Source organism: Oncorhynchus tshawytscha, linkage group LG25 (genome assembly GCF_018296145.1).
Source record: "Oncorhynchus tshawytscha isolate Ot180627B linkage group LG25, Otsh_v2.0, whole genome shotgun sequence".
NCBI lineage: Eukaryota > Metazoa > Chordata > Actinopteri > Salmoniformes > Salmonidae > Oncorhynchus > Oncorhynchus tshawytscha.
In genome coordinates this window covers 978,715-995,590 of record NC_056453.1, presented here as the reverse complement: position 1 = coordinate 995,590, position 16,876 = coordinate 978,715, and the positions used below count along the sequence as shown (strand labels likewise).

The window sequence follows — 16,876 nt, the reverse complement described above, 5'->3', positions numbered from 1 at the left end:
TTAGTGCCGGCTGTGGGCAAATCGGCCAGTTACAGACGGCTACATTTTCCACCTCATATTAACTAGGCTACTTTTAATTTAAAAGTTTCAATTTTGCCAGTCTGTTTTGTTCTGAACGGAATGATACTTTTTTTTGTTCTATTCCACTGCTCCGACCAGCAAAGTTCTGAACTGGTTCGAACCCCCAAAAAGTACCGGTTTACATCATTCCTTTCTGTTCCTTTTTAAACCTCTGTATTATTATGATTTAAGCAAACATTAAATTAAGTGCAGATAAAGTAGCTTGCTGTGGAGCGGGTAAGCAATTTAATCTGTATAGGAAATTCATTAAGAGCAAATTTTATTTTGCCCTAACAGCATGGTTTAAGCATAATGAAAGACAAACACACTGCTGCCTGTCAGTGTAGGGTGCGAGATGCAACTGAAATTTTGAGGGTGAGGAGACAGCGAGAGAGGATGGAGGACGCTTGCTTTGAAGCTGAATTAGGCCCACAGAATTATACCTACAGATGAACGGCTTCTATGGAGGAAAGTTTAATGTCTTTGAACTTCAGTTGGTTTAACGTTGGACCAGAGCAAACATTTAGCTAGATTGCTAACAAGCTTGTATGTGCAGAACGCCACTGCAGTCTTACCTTTTTGTTAAGAAATCCAATGTGAAATGTGATGACCTTTAACCTGTCTAGGAACGGGTTAGAGGATCGCTAGAGGATGAACAGAAATCTCATAATTCAAATTTCTCAAACTTAGAAGTATTAGACGCCATTTTAAAGATAAAATTCTCGTTAATCCAACCAGTGTCCGATTTCAAAAAAGTTTTTCGGCGAAAGCAGAACATATTATGTTAGGGCAGCAACTAGTCACAGAAAGCATACAGCGATTTTCCAACCAAAGAGAGGAGTCACAAAAATATTAATCAAATTAATCAATAACCTTTTGAGATTCTTCATCAGATGACACTCCCGGGACAACATGTTACAAAATACATGTATGTTTTGTTCGATCAAGTTCATATTTATATCCAAAAACCTCAGTTTACATTTGGCTTTGCCTCTAAAACATCCCGTGAATTTGCACAGAGCCACATCAATTTACAGAAATACTCATAATAAACATTGATAAAAGATGCAAGTGTCATTCACAAAATTAAAGATATACTTCTCCTTAATGCAACCGCTGTCAGAAAAAGCAAACCATGCAATAATCTGAGTACGGCGCTCAGAGACCAACACAACCCAAAAAGATATCCGCCATGTTGTGGCGTCAACAGAAGTCAGAAATAGCATTATAAATATTAACTTACCTTTGATGATCTTCTTCAGAATGCACTCCCAGGAATCCCAGTTCCACAATTTGTGTTTGATTTGTTCCATAAAGTCCATCATTTATGTCCAAATAACTCCTTTTGGTTCGCGCGTTCAGTACACAATCTAAACTCACGACACGCGGGCAGGTCCAGGCAAAAGTTCAGACGAAAAGTTATATTACAGTTCGTAGAAACATGTCAAACGATGTATAGAATCAATCTTTAGGATGTTTTAACATAAATCTTCAATAATGTTCCAACCGGAGAATTCCTTTGTCTGAAGAAAAGCAATGGAACGCGCGTCACAAGCTCGTGGCTCTCTGCCAGACTCATTCCCCTCTCATTCGGCCCCACTTCACAGTAGAAGTATCAAACAAGGTTCTAAATACTGTTGACATCTAGTGGAAGCCTTAGGAAGTGCAAAATGACCCCACAGACACTGTGTATTCGATTGTCCAAGAGTTGGAAAAACTACAAACCTCAGATTTCCCACTTCCTGGTTGGATTTTTCTCAGGTTTTCGCCTGCCATATGAGTTTTGTTATACTCACAGACATCATTCAAACAGAAACAGAAACTTCAGTGTGTTTTCTATCTACTAATAATATGCATATATTAGCAACTGGGACTGAGTAGCAGGCAGTTTACTCTGGGCACGCTTTTCATCCAAACGTGAAAATGCTGCAGCCCAAACAGGTTTTAACTAGCATTTGAAAAAGTCAAACCTTTCTTCTTTAATTAAACCTCTCCCTAATTTCTCAATTACGCTCGTAACGTCATCAGTAGGGTACAATAACTTATGCAAAGATTTCCAGCTGGCATGCATACGTTGGAATTATGCCGCGTTCATGTGCTAGTCGGAACTCTAAAATCTTCGACATGCTAACTGGTTGTAGTTACAGTGCCTTGCAAAAGTATTCACCCCGCTTTCCTATTTTGTTGCGTTACAACCTGTATTTGAAATGGATTTTTATTTGGATTTCATCTCATGGACATTCACAAAATAGTCGAAATTGGTGAAGTGAAATATTTAAAAAAAAAAACTGAAAAGTGGTGCGTGCGTATGTATTCACCCCCTTTGCTATGAAGCCCCTAAATAAGATCTGGTGCAACCAATTACCTTCAGAAGTCACATAATTAGATTGCACACAGGTGGACTTTATTTAACTAAGTGTCACATGATCTGTCACATGATCTCCGTATATATACACCGGTTCTGAAATGCCCCAGAGTCTGCAACACCACAAAGAAAGGGACACCACCAAGCAAATGGCACCATGAAGACCAAGGAGCTATTCAAACAGGTCAGGGACAAAGTTGTGGAGAAGTACACATCAGGGTTGGGTTATAAAAAAATATCAGAAACTTTGAACATCCCACAGAGCACCATTTAAATCCATTAAGAATATGGCACCACAACAAACCTGCCAAGAGAGGGCCGCTCACAAAAACACATTAATCAGAGAGTAAACAAAGAGACCAAAGATAACCCTGAAGGAGCTGCAAAGCTCCACAGGGGAGTTTGGAGTATCTGTCCATAGGACCACTTTAAGCCGTACACTTCACAGAGATGGGCATTTACTGAAGAGTGGCCAGAAAAAGCCATTTCTAAAAGAAAAAAATAAGTGAACACGTTTAGGGTTCGCCAGAAGGCATGTGGGAGACTCCCCAAACATATGGAAGAAGGTACTCTGGTCAGATGAGACTAAAATTGAGCTTTTTGGCCATCAAGGAAAACACGATGTCTGGCGCAAACCCAACACCCCGCATCACCCCGAGAACACCATCCCCACAGTGAAGCATGGTGGTGTCAGCATCATGCTGTGGGGATGTTTTTCATCGGCAGGGACTGGGAAACTGGTCATAATTGAAGGAATGATGGATGGCGCTAAATACAGGGAAATCCTTGAGGGAAACCTGTTTCAGTCGTCCAGAGATTTGAGACTGGTACAGAGGTTCCCCTTCCTGCAGGACAATGACCCTAAGCATACTGCTAAAGCAACACTCGAGTGGTTTAAGGGGAAATATTTAAATGTCTTGGAATGGCCTAGTCAAAGCTTAGACCTCAATCCAATTGCGAATCTGTGGTATGACTTAAAGATTGCTGTACACCAGCGGAACCCATCCAACTTGAAGGCCCTGGAGCGGTTTTGCCTTGACGAATGGGCAAAATTCCCAGTGGCTAGATGAGCCAAGCTTTTAGAGACATACCCCAAGAGACTTGCAGCTGTAATTGCTATAAAAGGTGGCTCTACAAAGTATTGACTTTGGGGGGTGAATAGTTACGCACGCTCACGTTTTCTGTTTTTTTCTTATTATTTCTTGTTCATTTCACACCAAAAAATATTTTTCATCTTCAAAGTGGTAGGCATGTTGTGTAAATCAAATGATACAAACCCTTAAATTCATTGTGTGTGTGCGTGTGCACGTATACCACTGTGTAGCCGTTAGCGATGATGCTAATGAAAACAGTACTGGTAGATGGAAAAGCTTTCCCAAAAACCTTTTCAATTAAATGTTAACTACGAAGTAGCCTATGATTAACTGGCAGAATGACATCATGATTATTTTCATGAATCCAGTGGAAATTTGTTTTGCATATTCTACCTGGAAAAACAAAACCTTTTATTTTGAAAGATAATGTGGGCTATTTACGTCATTTTTTTTGTTTTAAGAAAATATATTATTTGAAGAACTAACCGCATTGTTGCAATAAATATTTGGCAGTAAAACTGTAAATAGACTTTAATCTCAAGAGAAGACAGGTTAAATGTTAAAGGTTTCATGTTCTACTTGGAAACTATTCCTGATCATGTAGGACTAGACCAAGACAACATCCAAAACAACTAACAATTCACTGAATTCATACATTTTCATTTCAATTGTACAGTCATGTCTTTCTACACATTTTTCCAATCTGGGAGATGAACTATAAAGTATTAAATTATTTCGCTGTGTATTTCAGATGTAATCAAGGCAATAGAGTGTACCAGAAGCCACCAAAATAGAGCTTCTTGGGCCAGACCCCCCCTGGCCTGGCATCGCTAGGCTGGCTATTTTTTCTATTTGGCTGGCTACTCTATGTTCTTGTGGAAATCACTGGTTATTCTGACATGATCTTAAACTTAAATCAATCTCTTTTCTCTTTACTTCTTGTTTCTTTCCTTCCTCTCTTATGATTTCTCTCCATCCGTCTTTACTCCTCTTTCTCTTACCACATCCTTGTTCATTTTTCAATTCTCTATCCCCATCCTCTCTCACTCCTTCCTCCATCTGTTGCTCCTTCCCCCCTGTTCCTCTCTGTGCTTTCTCTTTAACCCCCCCCGGCTTTCTCAGGAGTCAGAGGAGATCAAGTCGAACGAATTGGACGCCAAGCTGCGCGAGACCAAAGGCGAACTGGAGAAACACAAACAGGAACAGACAGACCAGCTAGAGGTCCAACACAACACACACAGACACACACACACACCGACATACACTTACACACTGCCCCATTTCCACTGCCCTCTTTTAAGATTAACACTTCAGAGAAATTATCAATATTTAAGCAATTGGTCACAACTCAAAACACTTCAGTTTCACATTTATGCAATGCCCCGTTGCCATGGATATCAACTTAATTCAAGGGCACATTTTGTCGTATTTTGGGAAGTTTGTTTTTATGAGGATGTTTTAGCTTCGATTTGATTAATGTTGCTTTACTGGAAGTGATATTGCTGGTTTGCATTCACCTCACCTATGCTCTCCAGATTCAAACCTTTCACATATTGCTTGAGTAATATCCCAAAGTCACTTCATGCTACTGAGAAATAGGAAAGCTTTCACATGAACAAACTTTAACGGTGTCCAAAACAAAAGCAGATATTCTGAAATGGAAGCAAAACCATATCTCATTGGCTAAATCATTTAGAACAGTTAAAGATGGACGATCTGAATGAACATTCCAAAATGTTGTACGAAAGCATCAGTAGTTTCATTTGTCACATGGTATACACCGTCAAATTAAATGCTTACTTGCAGGTTCCTTCTCGACAATGCAATAACAATAAGTAATAATACAATATAAAAAATATTCTTAAAATTATGCTAAATGAGCTATTCTTCTTACTACTGTACATATTCTAGAAAGCATTTTGTAACGTCATCGCGAATAGGTGGCAATTGGATCTGAAACACTAGCTTTTCAGACTGTTAGCTAACCTAGCGAATCCTCTGCTTTAATTTACAGATGCACCGTTCCAAGGCCAAGGAGCTAGAAGACCTAAAGAGGACATTCAATGAGGGAATGGATGAACTGACCACTCTGCGGGCAAAGGTGTGTGTATGTGCCATAGCCTCTGCGTGTGTGTGTCTGTCTGTCTCTCTAGCCTCATTTACACCTTGCACTAACGTGGATTTCATTATCCAATCAAGATAATCCATTCACTATCTAATTAAGTTCTGTCACGTTTACACATGGTATTGAAATGGGTCTGCCTTACTACGTCAGGAGACAAAACATTTTGCTGACAAAATGTTGCTGTTTTAAATATAATTTCCTACAATTCTACACATTTTGCCATTGGGCAGAGAGAACATTTGACAGTTTTAAAGCTATTTTCCTGTAATTCTACACATTTAGTCATTTAGGGTATGAGAGAAAATTACAGTTTCAAAGCACATTTCCTGCAATTATACACATTTTGCCATGGCTTATGCCTTGTTCTTATGTTATCTGAGTGACTCAAATATTATCACAAAATCAATGGGGGGGCCCCATGTCTGGAATTTTTTAATCTCCCTGACTGTCTATTTTTTTGGGGGGATGATTTGTTAGTTCTCAAAGATGATGTCATTACAAAATATATAGCTCCATTATCTATTCTACATGCTTTATATCTGGTTTTACTCATTAAAGTTTACACCTGAAAATGTTTTACCCCCCAAAAATTATTGAAATTAAATAATTTGTATTATTATTTTTTAAAATTGCAGTGGCGGCTGCGATTTATCAGTGGAGGTGCGCCGCTGCTAAATGCATATATGGAAAACACTGACACTTGTCAAAAAATGTGGGCACAAACAGAATGTGGACAAGATCAGGACAAAGGACACATGTTAGCACCAGGTATAAATTGGGATTCTCTCGTGTGTGTGTGTGTGTGTGCGCTCGCTTGTGCATGCGCGGTGCTGGGTCCTAGGTGAAGTGTCTGGAGGATGAGAGGCCTCGCTGGGAGGATGAGCTCTCCAAGTACAGAGAGATCATCAACAGGCAGAAGGCTGAGATCGCGAGGCAGAGAGACAAGCTGGGAGAGATACACGCACTGGAGGAACAGCACCAACGGTGAGCCAACACTTGTGCACACACACACACAGACAAACAAAGACAGTCACACTCGTGTTCCCTCACACACTATAACATTCCCTCCATACACACACACACACACACACACACACACACACACACACACACACACACACACACACACACACACACAGAGACAGACTAGTCGGTTGATCTTGTATTGCTTGCCTCTGCACCATTTGGCTGATTCTAGTGTGTGACCTTGTGAATGAATGCCAATTCTCTGAAGTGGCATCCTGTCCTATCTCTCCCAATCCTCATTGATTCGACAGCACTGTAAAGGGAAACGCAACACAGTAGAGGTCGACTTTCCATCCCATTTTTTTCACCTGTCAAAGCATTCTGAGGACAAATAAATGGGCCATAGGAAAGGGAGCAACTTAAGAGAAATGGCTGTCACTGTCCGTATTGACATCCCTGTGCACTAATCCACACGTACACTTCTATGGGCACACTGACTTATGGTGTGTGTGTGTCTTACTAGCACTGATTTTGCTGATAGCTGCTTTGAGGATAGCTTTACTTGCAATGACTGTGATTTTGTATGAAATGTGGTTTTCTCCCCTATCTTAGTTGAATGCGCTGTGACTGTAAATCGCTACAAATAATTGTTGCTAGATAATTAGAAAACAAAATATGATGTGCAATGTGTCTTCCTCAGGGATGAGCATGAGATGGTCAGTCTACGTGAGGAGGTGGAGAGCGTGAACGTCCAGATCTGCGACCTCCAGCTGGATGTGCAAGGCAGCCGGGAGCGGGAGGCTGAGCTCCTGGGCTTCACGGAGAAGCTAAGCAGCAAGAATGCCCTGCTGCAGTCGGAGAGCAATAGCCTACAGGCCCAGTTGGACCGACTGGGCACCAACTCCATGGAGTTGCAGTGCCGCCTGGACGAGACGCAGACAGCACTGGCCGACCAGGTGAGTTGACACAACACAGACTGTTGTTTTCAATGTTTTTGTCATTATTGATTGAGGTTTTCAAGGTCATTTCAGGTAGTACATTTTTTCCCAGGGGAAAGATCAATGATCAAACTGACTATAATAGAACAGAAGAAAACAGAATAGAAAGAGAAAAACATAGTACAACACACACACACGCACATTACAAAAAGGGCAGCAATATTTAATTACCTACAGAGACAGAGCCCAAAAAGTACTGGCTCCCATTCTTTCCTTTTTGTTTAAGGCCCAGTGCATTCAAAAACGTAATTTGCCTGTGTTTTATATACAGTACCAGTCAAAAGTTTGGACACACCTACTCATTCAAGGTTTTTTCTTTGTTTACTGTTTTATACATTGTAGAATAATAGTGAAGACCTCAAAACTATGAAATAACACATGGAATCATGTAGTAAACAAAAATGTAACCAGCATGGCTACCACAGCATTCTGCAGCGATATGTCATCCCATCTGGTTTGCGCTTAGTGGGAGTATAATTTATTTTTCAACAGGACAATGACCCACCACATCTCCAGGCTGTGTAAGGGCTATTTGACCAAGAAGGAGAGTGATGGACTGCTGCATCAAATGACCTGGCCTCCACAATCATCCGACCTCAACCTAATTGAGATAGTTTGGGACGAGTTGGACCGCAGAGTGAAGGAAAAGCAGCCAACAAGTGCTCAGCATATGTGGGAACTCCTTCAAGACTGTTGGAAAAGCATTCCAGGTGAAGCTGGTTGAAGGAAGCATTAAGAAGGAAAGAAATTCCACAAATTAACTTTTAACAAGGCACACCTGTTAATTGAAATGCATTCCAGGTGACTGCCGCATGATGCTGGTTGAGAGAATGCCAAAAGTGTGCAAGGCTGTCAAGGCAAAGGGTGGCTACTTTGAAGAATCTCAAATATAAAATATATTTAGATTTGTTCAACACTTTTTTGCTTACTACATGATTCCATATGTGTTATTTCATAGTTTTGATGTCTTCACTATTACCCTTGAATGAGTAGGTGCGTCCAAACTCTTGACTGGTACTGTATATTTCCATACTGAGGTTGGAATAGTACTGTGAAATAGTTCACATGATGATAATGCTCTTGTAAGATTGCCTGTGGTGGTCATGACATTTTGTCTGCCGGTTATTGTTATGCAACAGACTGCCGGTCTCACGGTAATTGACCTTTAATTAACATACACACGTTTAGCATCTCCAGGCCTCTATGCATACAAGCAGCTGATGTGCACCTTTGGAACATCTACATCTACTTGAAGGAAAACTGAAATAGATTCTGCTTATAAACAGGGCAAGGGGACCGGGGACAATAGTTTGGTTAAACAGTACAAATATGACTTACGCAGATCAACCAAGAAGGAGAAATACAAGCATAGGGACAAAGTGGAGGAGCGATTCAGCGGGTTGGACACAAGGCCTATGTGGCAGGGGCTCCTAACGATCATGGTATAAAAAAAGAAAGCCAGCCACATCACGGACATGTTCAATCTCTCCCTAGCTCAGGCCGCTATAACTACCTGCTTCAAGATGTCCACTATCATCCCGTGCCCAAAAAGGGAAAGTAACTGAACTAAATGACTACCGACCAGTAGCACTCACTTCAGTTATGATGAAGTGCTTCAAGAGACTAGTCAAAGATCATATGTGGGTCCACGTCATGATAATCAGTGTCGCGGAGGTAATGTCGCCTACCACCTGGGGGCGGCCTGTCAGGAAGTGAGCTTTGTAATGAGCTTATAGGGAGGGCACTATGATATTGAAGACCGAGCTGTAGTCAATGAACAGCATCCTTACAGCATCCTTACATATGCATTCATTTTGTACAGGTGGCTAAGAGCAGTGTGCAGTGCAATGGCGATTGCATCGTTCGTGGTTCTGTCAGTGCGGTAGCTGAATTGGAGAGGGTCGAGTGTGTTGGGGAGGGAGGCGAATACAGTCCTCTCCTGTATTCCCTGTATACCCACGACCGCATGGCCTCACACAGTTTCAACTCTATCATCGAGTTCGCTGACGACACGACAGTAGTAGATCACCATCAATGACGAGACAGCCTACAGGGAGGAGGTAGGCACTCTGATTGCGTGGTACCAGGTAAACAACCTCTCTCCCTCAACGTTAGCAAAACAAAGGAGCTGATTGTGGTTGTGGACTTCAGGAGGAACCAGGCTGGACACGCCCTCATCCTCATCAACAGGGCAGCCGTGGAGACGGTCAATAACTTAAAATTCCTCAGCATACACATCTCAGAGAAGCTGAAATGCTCTAATCACACGGACACCGTTGTGAAGAAGGCACTACAGCGACTCTTCAACCTCAGGATCCTGAAGAAATTCGGCCTGTCCCCGAGGACCCTCACAGTGTTCTACAGTAGCACCATCAAGAGCATACTGTCGGGCAGCATCACAGCCTGGTACGACAACTCCACCGCCGTGGAACGCCTGGTCCCCCTGCTACTCCCCCTATGGATGTATTTTATTGTTTTTATTTCACTTGGTCCCCACACCCCTTCAAGGGTCATGTTGCTCTCCCTATGGTCATTCTCCCCACCCCCTCAACAATCTTTACTCTGCCTCTACCCCTCTACCCCAAACATTTATTTATTAATCACTGCCACAGTTGTTATGTGTATATTTCTATTATTGTTTTTGACTCTGAATCTGAAAACTTTTTTAAAAGGTAGAATAAATCACTTTAATATACACCATCACAATAAATCCATTATTTATTTTGGTCAGATCTGAAGAAACATTTAATGAAAAACAGTGTGAGGTAGCCTACTGTATGTTATCTGGCTATGCTCCATGACAGGCCGTAGGCTTGTTCATTTAGCTGACAAGATATTATATTATTTTTATAGTAATAAAAATATAATTTAATAAAAATACAAAGGATATTATTCCCATTCCGGAGCGAGTGCGCATATGAAGTGGCTATGTTTAGAGTTAAAGTAATCATTTGAAACAGGTCCTATACGCTAGACTTAGGGTTACTTGGCAAGTTTAGTTATGAACGATACAAACCTTAGAATGTCTTAGAAATCAAAACATATACGGGCTGCATGATGCAACTATAGGCTATTGATGATCTGATAAATTTGCAAAAAACCTTGTGCTCTGTTCCTTGTCTCAGGCAGCACAGCTGTTCTCTCATCAAGTGATCATATGTTCACCCATCAGACTATTCTCAATTTAATCTTGTCTTTACTAGTATGTAATATTTAGAGTGGCCCATTTATCAAATGGGCATGGGAAAAAGACATGCACTCGATTAGCGAATGGAGGCCACACGGTTTCCTACCGGTCCATTTTTCAATGATGCCCATTTCGGTGTTATAGCGGAGCTGTACTTAAAATGAGCAGCTGAGAAATAAATATAAGAACACTTATTTCTCGCCATGCATCAACCACTGTTTGAGGAGCATGCTCACACTGCGCAACAGGTGATATTTATTAATATGCCATGGGCTCTCCAAACCCTGTTCCTACAGCTACCCAGTACTTAATTTGGGAAACCAAGTGAAACATCGATAGTAACATGTTTGGGAACATTTGGGAACATCGATAGTAACATGTTTTTGCAACAAAACCTATTTCACTAAACGGTTGACAGCCCCTCTGCACGCTCGAGAAAGGAATAAAGGAGAGAGAGGAAATGGAAACGTGGTGGTGATAGTTTTGGCCACGACAATTTTTTTAAGTAACTCACAATTTCCCCTAAAAATAAGTTGAAATTGAGTAAAGTATTTGGTCTCGACAGAACTTTATTTTACTGTTAATATTACAGAACCTTTGTTTTTGATTCAGAACTTAATATATCAATTTAAATCAGAAAATTATTATTAACACCCTAGACTAAATACAGTGGTTTGTCTGTTAAAAGTTGCAATGTACTGTGGCGCAGCTTGCATGGTGCCACAGAATTCTATGGCACATTAATTAAGTGTGAACCACTGGTACTATTAATGCTAGTTAATGCTAGTTTGACCACCAGAGAGCATCTTTGAGAAGCATTTGATAGTCTTCAATAGTGGATGTACTAGAGAATGCAAGCACACGGGAGACCGGGGTTCAATTCCCCGATGGGGAGGAAGAAGTAGGATGTCCTTGTAAATTAGAATTTGTTCTTAACTGATTCCATGGTTGTTATTTCATAGTTGTGATGTCTTCACTATTATTCTACAATGTAGAACATAGTAAAAAATAAATAAAAATCCTGGAATGAGTAGGTGTGTCCAAACCTTTGACTGGTACTTGCTTAATTAATTTGATTAATATTATGGTGTTTCTATTCCAAGAAAAACTAAAAACCCTCTGGATTTCCGTTAGGATGGAACGGAAAATATGGCACTGTACACCGTGGCAGTCGGGAGCACACTACTGGGCTATTTAGCTAAAGAAGCTCCGTGTCGTGCGGGCATACGGGAAACTGGGGTTCAATTCCCCGACGGGGAGGAAGGAGTAGGCTGTCCTTGTAAATAAGAATTTGTTCTTAACTGACTTGCCTAGTTAAATAAAGGTTACACTAAGAGCATAACATTTCTACAGACTCATTTTATAATTCTAGTCTAAACCAAGACCCAAACGGAGATTAAGTGAAAATAAAAATCTCATTATCAAGACTTAGTCCCCATGCTTGTCTCAGAGCAGCGCGAAATGGTGCTAAAATAGTTGTAGGCTATTGCTTCAAATCCTATTGCTTCTAACTTCAATATGCTCTTTATATAAATAAGACCTACACCACTTTTAACAGCACATTACTTTATACCAGTGAGACTCTTGTCGCGTATGGTATATCGAAAAATATGATGTGATTCTCCACCAATAATTACATATAGAGGATTAGAGGATATTTCTGTAATTCAGTCATTTTTATTCACATAGTAATTCGTTATGGATCCATAACTAAATAAACATCGTCATTTTGAAAGAGTATTTTTGTAATTATTTTATTAACGAAAGCATAAAGATGTCATTATTAGTTACATTGTTTTAGTGTGAACGTGCAGACTGGCACTAAGAACAGCGGGAACGTTTCCCTAGTCAGCGCCATTATTAGTGCAATGCCCCTTAAAGTGTTGCCAGTGTGGCGGGCGGCACGGGTATTGAACCAGCATCTGTAGCAAGACAGCTTGCACTGCTATGCAGTGCCTCTCATTACAAGAGTTTGGGTTAGGTACAACTTTAGTAACAATGGTTTTGAGAAACAGCTCAGATATAACAATGCTCCTATGAGCGTTTTAATGATTTAGGAAACTGGGCCCAAGGATTGCAGACCTTCAGAATTGGAGCTGAGCACCCCTGCCCTTAAACACACAAACAGAATCACATTTTTTATCTTGTATTATCTGACTTGCATATTCAATGTATTTTGCAGACTGAGCATCTCCGGAAGGAGGAGGCCCTGCGGCAGGATGAGGTCCAGGCTCTGCAGGCGGAGAGGGCCACGCTGCAGATGGAGACGGCCCAGCTGAAGACCCGTGTGGAGGAGCAGAGGGACGAGTTGCATACCCAGAAGAGGAAACAGGCGGCCAACATCAAGGACCTGACCAAGCAGCTAATTCTAGGTCAGAAACCGTCCACAGTCTAACTACATAGTTGATGGTGCGTCAGAAATCAACCACACTCAAATCAAGATGTTATCACAAGGTTAGAAACCTTCCACGTTTCAGACCTGGGTTCAATTACATGTGACGTGAAATATTTACTATTTAAACCATTATTTTCTAATATTATTGCCAAGTCAGCTATTTATATTTGAAAGTATTTAAAATGGAAATATTGCCAATTACCATCATCCAAAATTCCATGACCATCACAGCCCTAGTTATGGTACGTAACCCCGGTTCTCTGAAGCAGTTGAGGGAGACATTTCACTATGGGAAATGGCCTTGTGTGGGTCATTCGCTGAAGACATATTCAATCTCGCCTAACAGGCAAATAAGAGATTTGCAGGTGTAAGCCTTGCCTGCCTATAATTTATAACACGCCTCAAGCCATGGTTCCCTCATCCCTCGTGCAAGAGGGTCAATCTGGTGAGAAGTCTCCCTCATCCCTTTCGGGGGAACCGGCAGGTAGCTTAGTGGTTAAGAGCGTTGGGCCGGTAACCAAAAGGATGAAGCCCTACCCCGGGCAGGGTTGGCAATCAATCAAACAATTTGTCAAACAATATCCCAAGTATAAATACAGTAATGTACACATACTTAAGGGTAAAAACATTTTTTTTCAGCTAAATAGTGTTTTTTTAGACAACTTGGTGGTTTTTTTTCTGCCTAGAAAAGTCTTGAGCAGACCGTCTAGGTGTAAAACAATTAATTAAAAATGACAAAAAATAAATAAGGTTTATATGTAAACAAACAGTTAAACCAGATAGAAGGTATTTAGAAAAGTTAAAGCTGCAGTATGTGACTTTTTTGGGTGACCTGAGAAATGTGAGTTTTAGATCTGATCTGTTGGATGTACCGCCAAATTCTCGTGGCTTATGGTAGAGAAATTAACATTCAATTTTCTGGCAACAGCTCTGGTGGACATTCCTGCAGTCAGCATGCCAATTGCACTCTTCCTCAACTTTGGCATTGTGTTGTGACATAACTACACATGTTAATCGGCTTCATGATATGCCACACCTGTCAGGTGGATGGATTATCTTGGCAAAGGAGAAATGCTCACGAACAGGGATGTAAACACATTTTTGCACAAAATTTGATTAGAAATAAGCGCATGGACATTTTCTTGGATCTTTAATTTCAGCTCATGAAACAAGTCAACACTTTACATGTTGCATTTATATTTTTTGTTCAGTGTAGCTTTTAAAACCACAATTCTCTCAGCTCCATGACAAAATGTGTAGAATTGGAGGAAATTAGGTTTAAAACCGCAAAATGTGTTCTTCCCTGCCAAGATGGGAGGGAGCCTCAAAAATGTTATTTCCCAGGTCCCGGATCGAATTTGCAGCCCACCTCCCCACTTGAGCCGTGTCATGACATACCTGAACCACCTATTGAGATGTATCTTTTGTTAAGAAAATCGGTTGATATATTAGGTGAAAAGGAGACTGGAGTGAGTCTTTAAAATCCACTGTTTCTGGGGGTTCAAAGTGATGAGGGGGGGGGGTCTACTAGGCTAACATATGGAATAGTGAGTGTTGCACATTTTACCGATACAATTTAAAAACGGTTCGGTACTAGAATTGTTGTAACTTTCGGTACTGCTGTCACGTCATGTACGAATTGAGTACATCAAGTCTGTCTAGTAATTTGTCTGAATGTTCTCATGGGAGCAGTAGCTAGCCAGGCTACTTGCACTTGCTCATGCAGCTGATAGTGTGAGACACTTTTGAGAAGCAAGAGAGAGGAGAGAGAAATTGAGAACAGCATGGCTTCTTCTAATGACAACATCATACCTTTATGTCTGTAGTTTGACAAAACTGGCTGCAGAAGCGAACTATGGGATTACATTGATTACAGAGCTGATGAGGGCCAACCCACAGAAACAACTAAGTAAAAGGTGAACAACGCAGTGCAGCGCACGGACGATTTAGTTTCTAAACGACATAGAAATTAATTTTACACATAGGCATTGTAACATGTTGTTATTCTACTAAATCATAATCATTTTTGTGTGACAATAGCTAGGTTTCCATGGGTTTCCATCGCATTTTCAACTAAACTGATGTTTTTCCTCACAAAAAATATTGTGTTATATAGTGAGTGTGCGCGCTGTTGGCTAGAGCGTTAGTATAAGCCTACATGATGAGATTAATATGGACAAAAGAGCAAAATAATTTTTATTTGTCGAACGGCAGCCAGGCGTCAATGATCATGTCACAAGAATAAGACCCTCGATATTTATTGGAAAGCTGCATTAAGCTTTCATAACTTATTTCATCTGTATCCTAATGAACTGCATGCTTTCCTGGCGAGTTATAGTGTCATCGCGTGATTCTAAGTTTACTTCGATATGTTGGTTCTTATATCAATATTTATACATAAGAGTTTCCACCTATATTTCTCGCATAATTAATTTTAATGACACTAAAGATCCCATCTAGTCTAGATTATTTTGTTTTGTGGAATTTTGGAAAGTCTACAGAATAATGTTCTGTTTCCATCAGGCCTGCCATAAAATGTTTTATCTGACATGTACTTCACTCGCATAAAACGTTTGGATGGAAAGCTGGTTGTAGTCATGAATGTACATTCAGCATCACATCATGTGAGAATTATAATATAATTACACAACCCAAAGTAGTGGGAAATGCACTCATAACTTGACAGCAATATATTTACACTACTTTGCATTTGTCTGGGCTGCAGAGAAGAATGGGAGAAACTCCCCACATTCTCATTTACAGCAACGACCTGGGGAATAGTTGCAGGGGGATGAATGAGCCAATTGTAAGCCGGGGATGATTAGGTGACCTTGATGGTATGAGGGACATCTTGGGAATTTAGCCAGGACACCGGGGTTAACACCCCTACTCTTACGATAAGTGCCATGGGATCTTTAATGACCTCAGAGAGTCATGACACCCATTTAGTGTCCCGTCAGAAAGACGACACCCTACACAGGGCAATGTCCCCAATCACTGCCCTGGGGCATTGGGATATTTTTTAGACCAGAGGAAAGAGTGCCTCCTACTGGCCCTCCAACACCACTTCCAGCAGCATCTGGTCTCCCATCCAGGGACTGACCAGGACCAACTCTGCTTAGCTTCAGAAGCAAGCCAGCAGTGGGCTGCAGGGTGGTATGCTGCTGGCAAATAATGAATCATAGGTCTAATGAATGTAATTTAACCCAATATTATGGCCATTGATTAGCAAATTAACCCTGATATGTGTCAAATTACATTTACAACCGTTTAGATGTAATTGTACCATTATTTTGTCTGCTCTGAGTCTCCGATATGGTTTGCAAAAGGAAAATTGATGCTATTTTTGTTTATTTAATATGGTGTTTTATTTTTGCAAGAAATTTCATGTAGAATAGAAATGATATTTATTTCTACCAGTTATCAACATACACTGAGTATACAAAACAAACTGTTCTTTCCACTACAGACTGACCAGGTGAAAGCTATGAACCCTTATTGATGTCAGTTGTTAAATCCACTTCAATCATTGTAGATGAAGGGGAAGAGACAAGTTAAAGGATTTGTAAGCCTTGAGACATGTGAATGGGCAAGACAAAATATTTAAGTGCCTTTGAACGGGGTATGGTAGTAGGTGCCAGGCACACCGGTTTGTGTCAAGAAAGGGAACGCTGCTGGGTTTTTCA

General features: G+C 40.7%; 1 protein-coding gene across 2 annotated transcripts in view; it reads left to right on the top strand.

Annotated features, from left to right (window-relative positions):
• Positions 1 to 16,876, top strand: part of ccdc186 (coiled-coil domain-containing protein 186) — a 1,196,038-nt gene that overhangs the window by 1,134,363 nt on the left and 44,799 nt on the right. For both annotated transcript variants that reach the window (XM_024387342.2, XM_024387343.2), the window contains exons 8-12: positions 4,642 to 4,740; positions 5,534 to 5,620; positions 6,486 to 6,628; positions 7,311 to 7,566; positions 12,978 to 13,167. In XM_024387342.2, the coding sequence (XP_024243110.1) occupies positions 4,642 to 4,740; positions 5,534 to 5,620; positions 6,486 to 6,628; positions 7,311 to 7,566; positions 12,978 to 13,167 (775 nt within the window). The remainder of the gene's footprint in view (positions 1 to 4,641; positions 4,741 to 5,533; positions 5,621 to 6,485; positions 6,629 to 7,310; positions 7,567 to 12,977; positions 13,168 to 16,876) is intronic.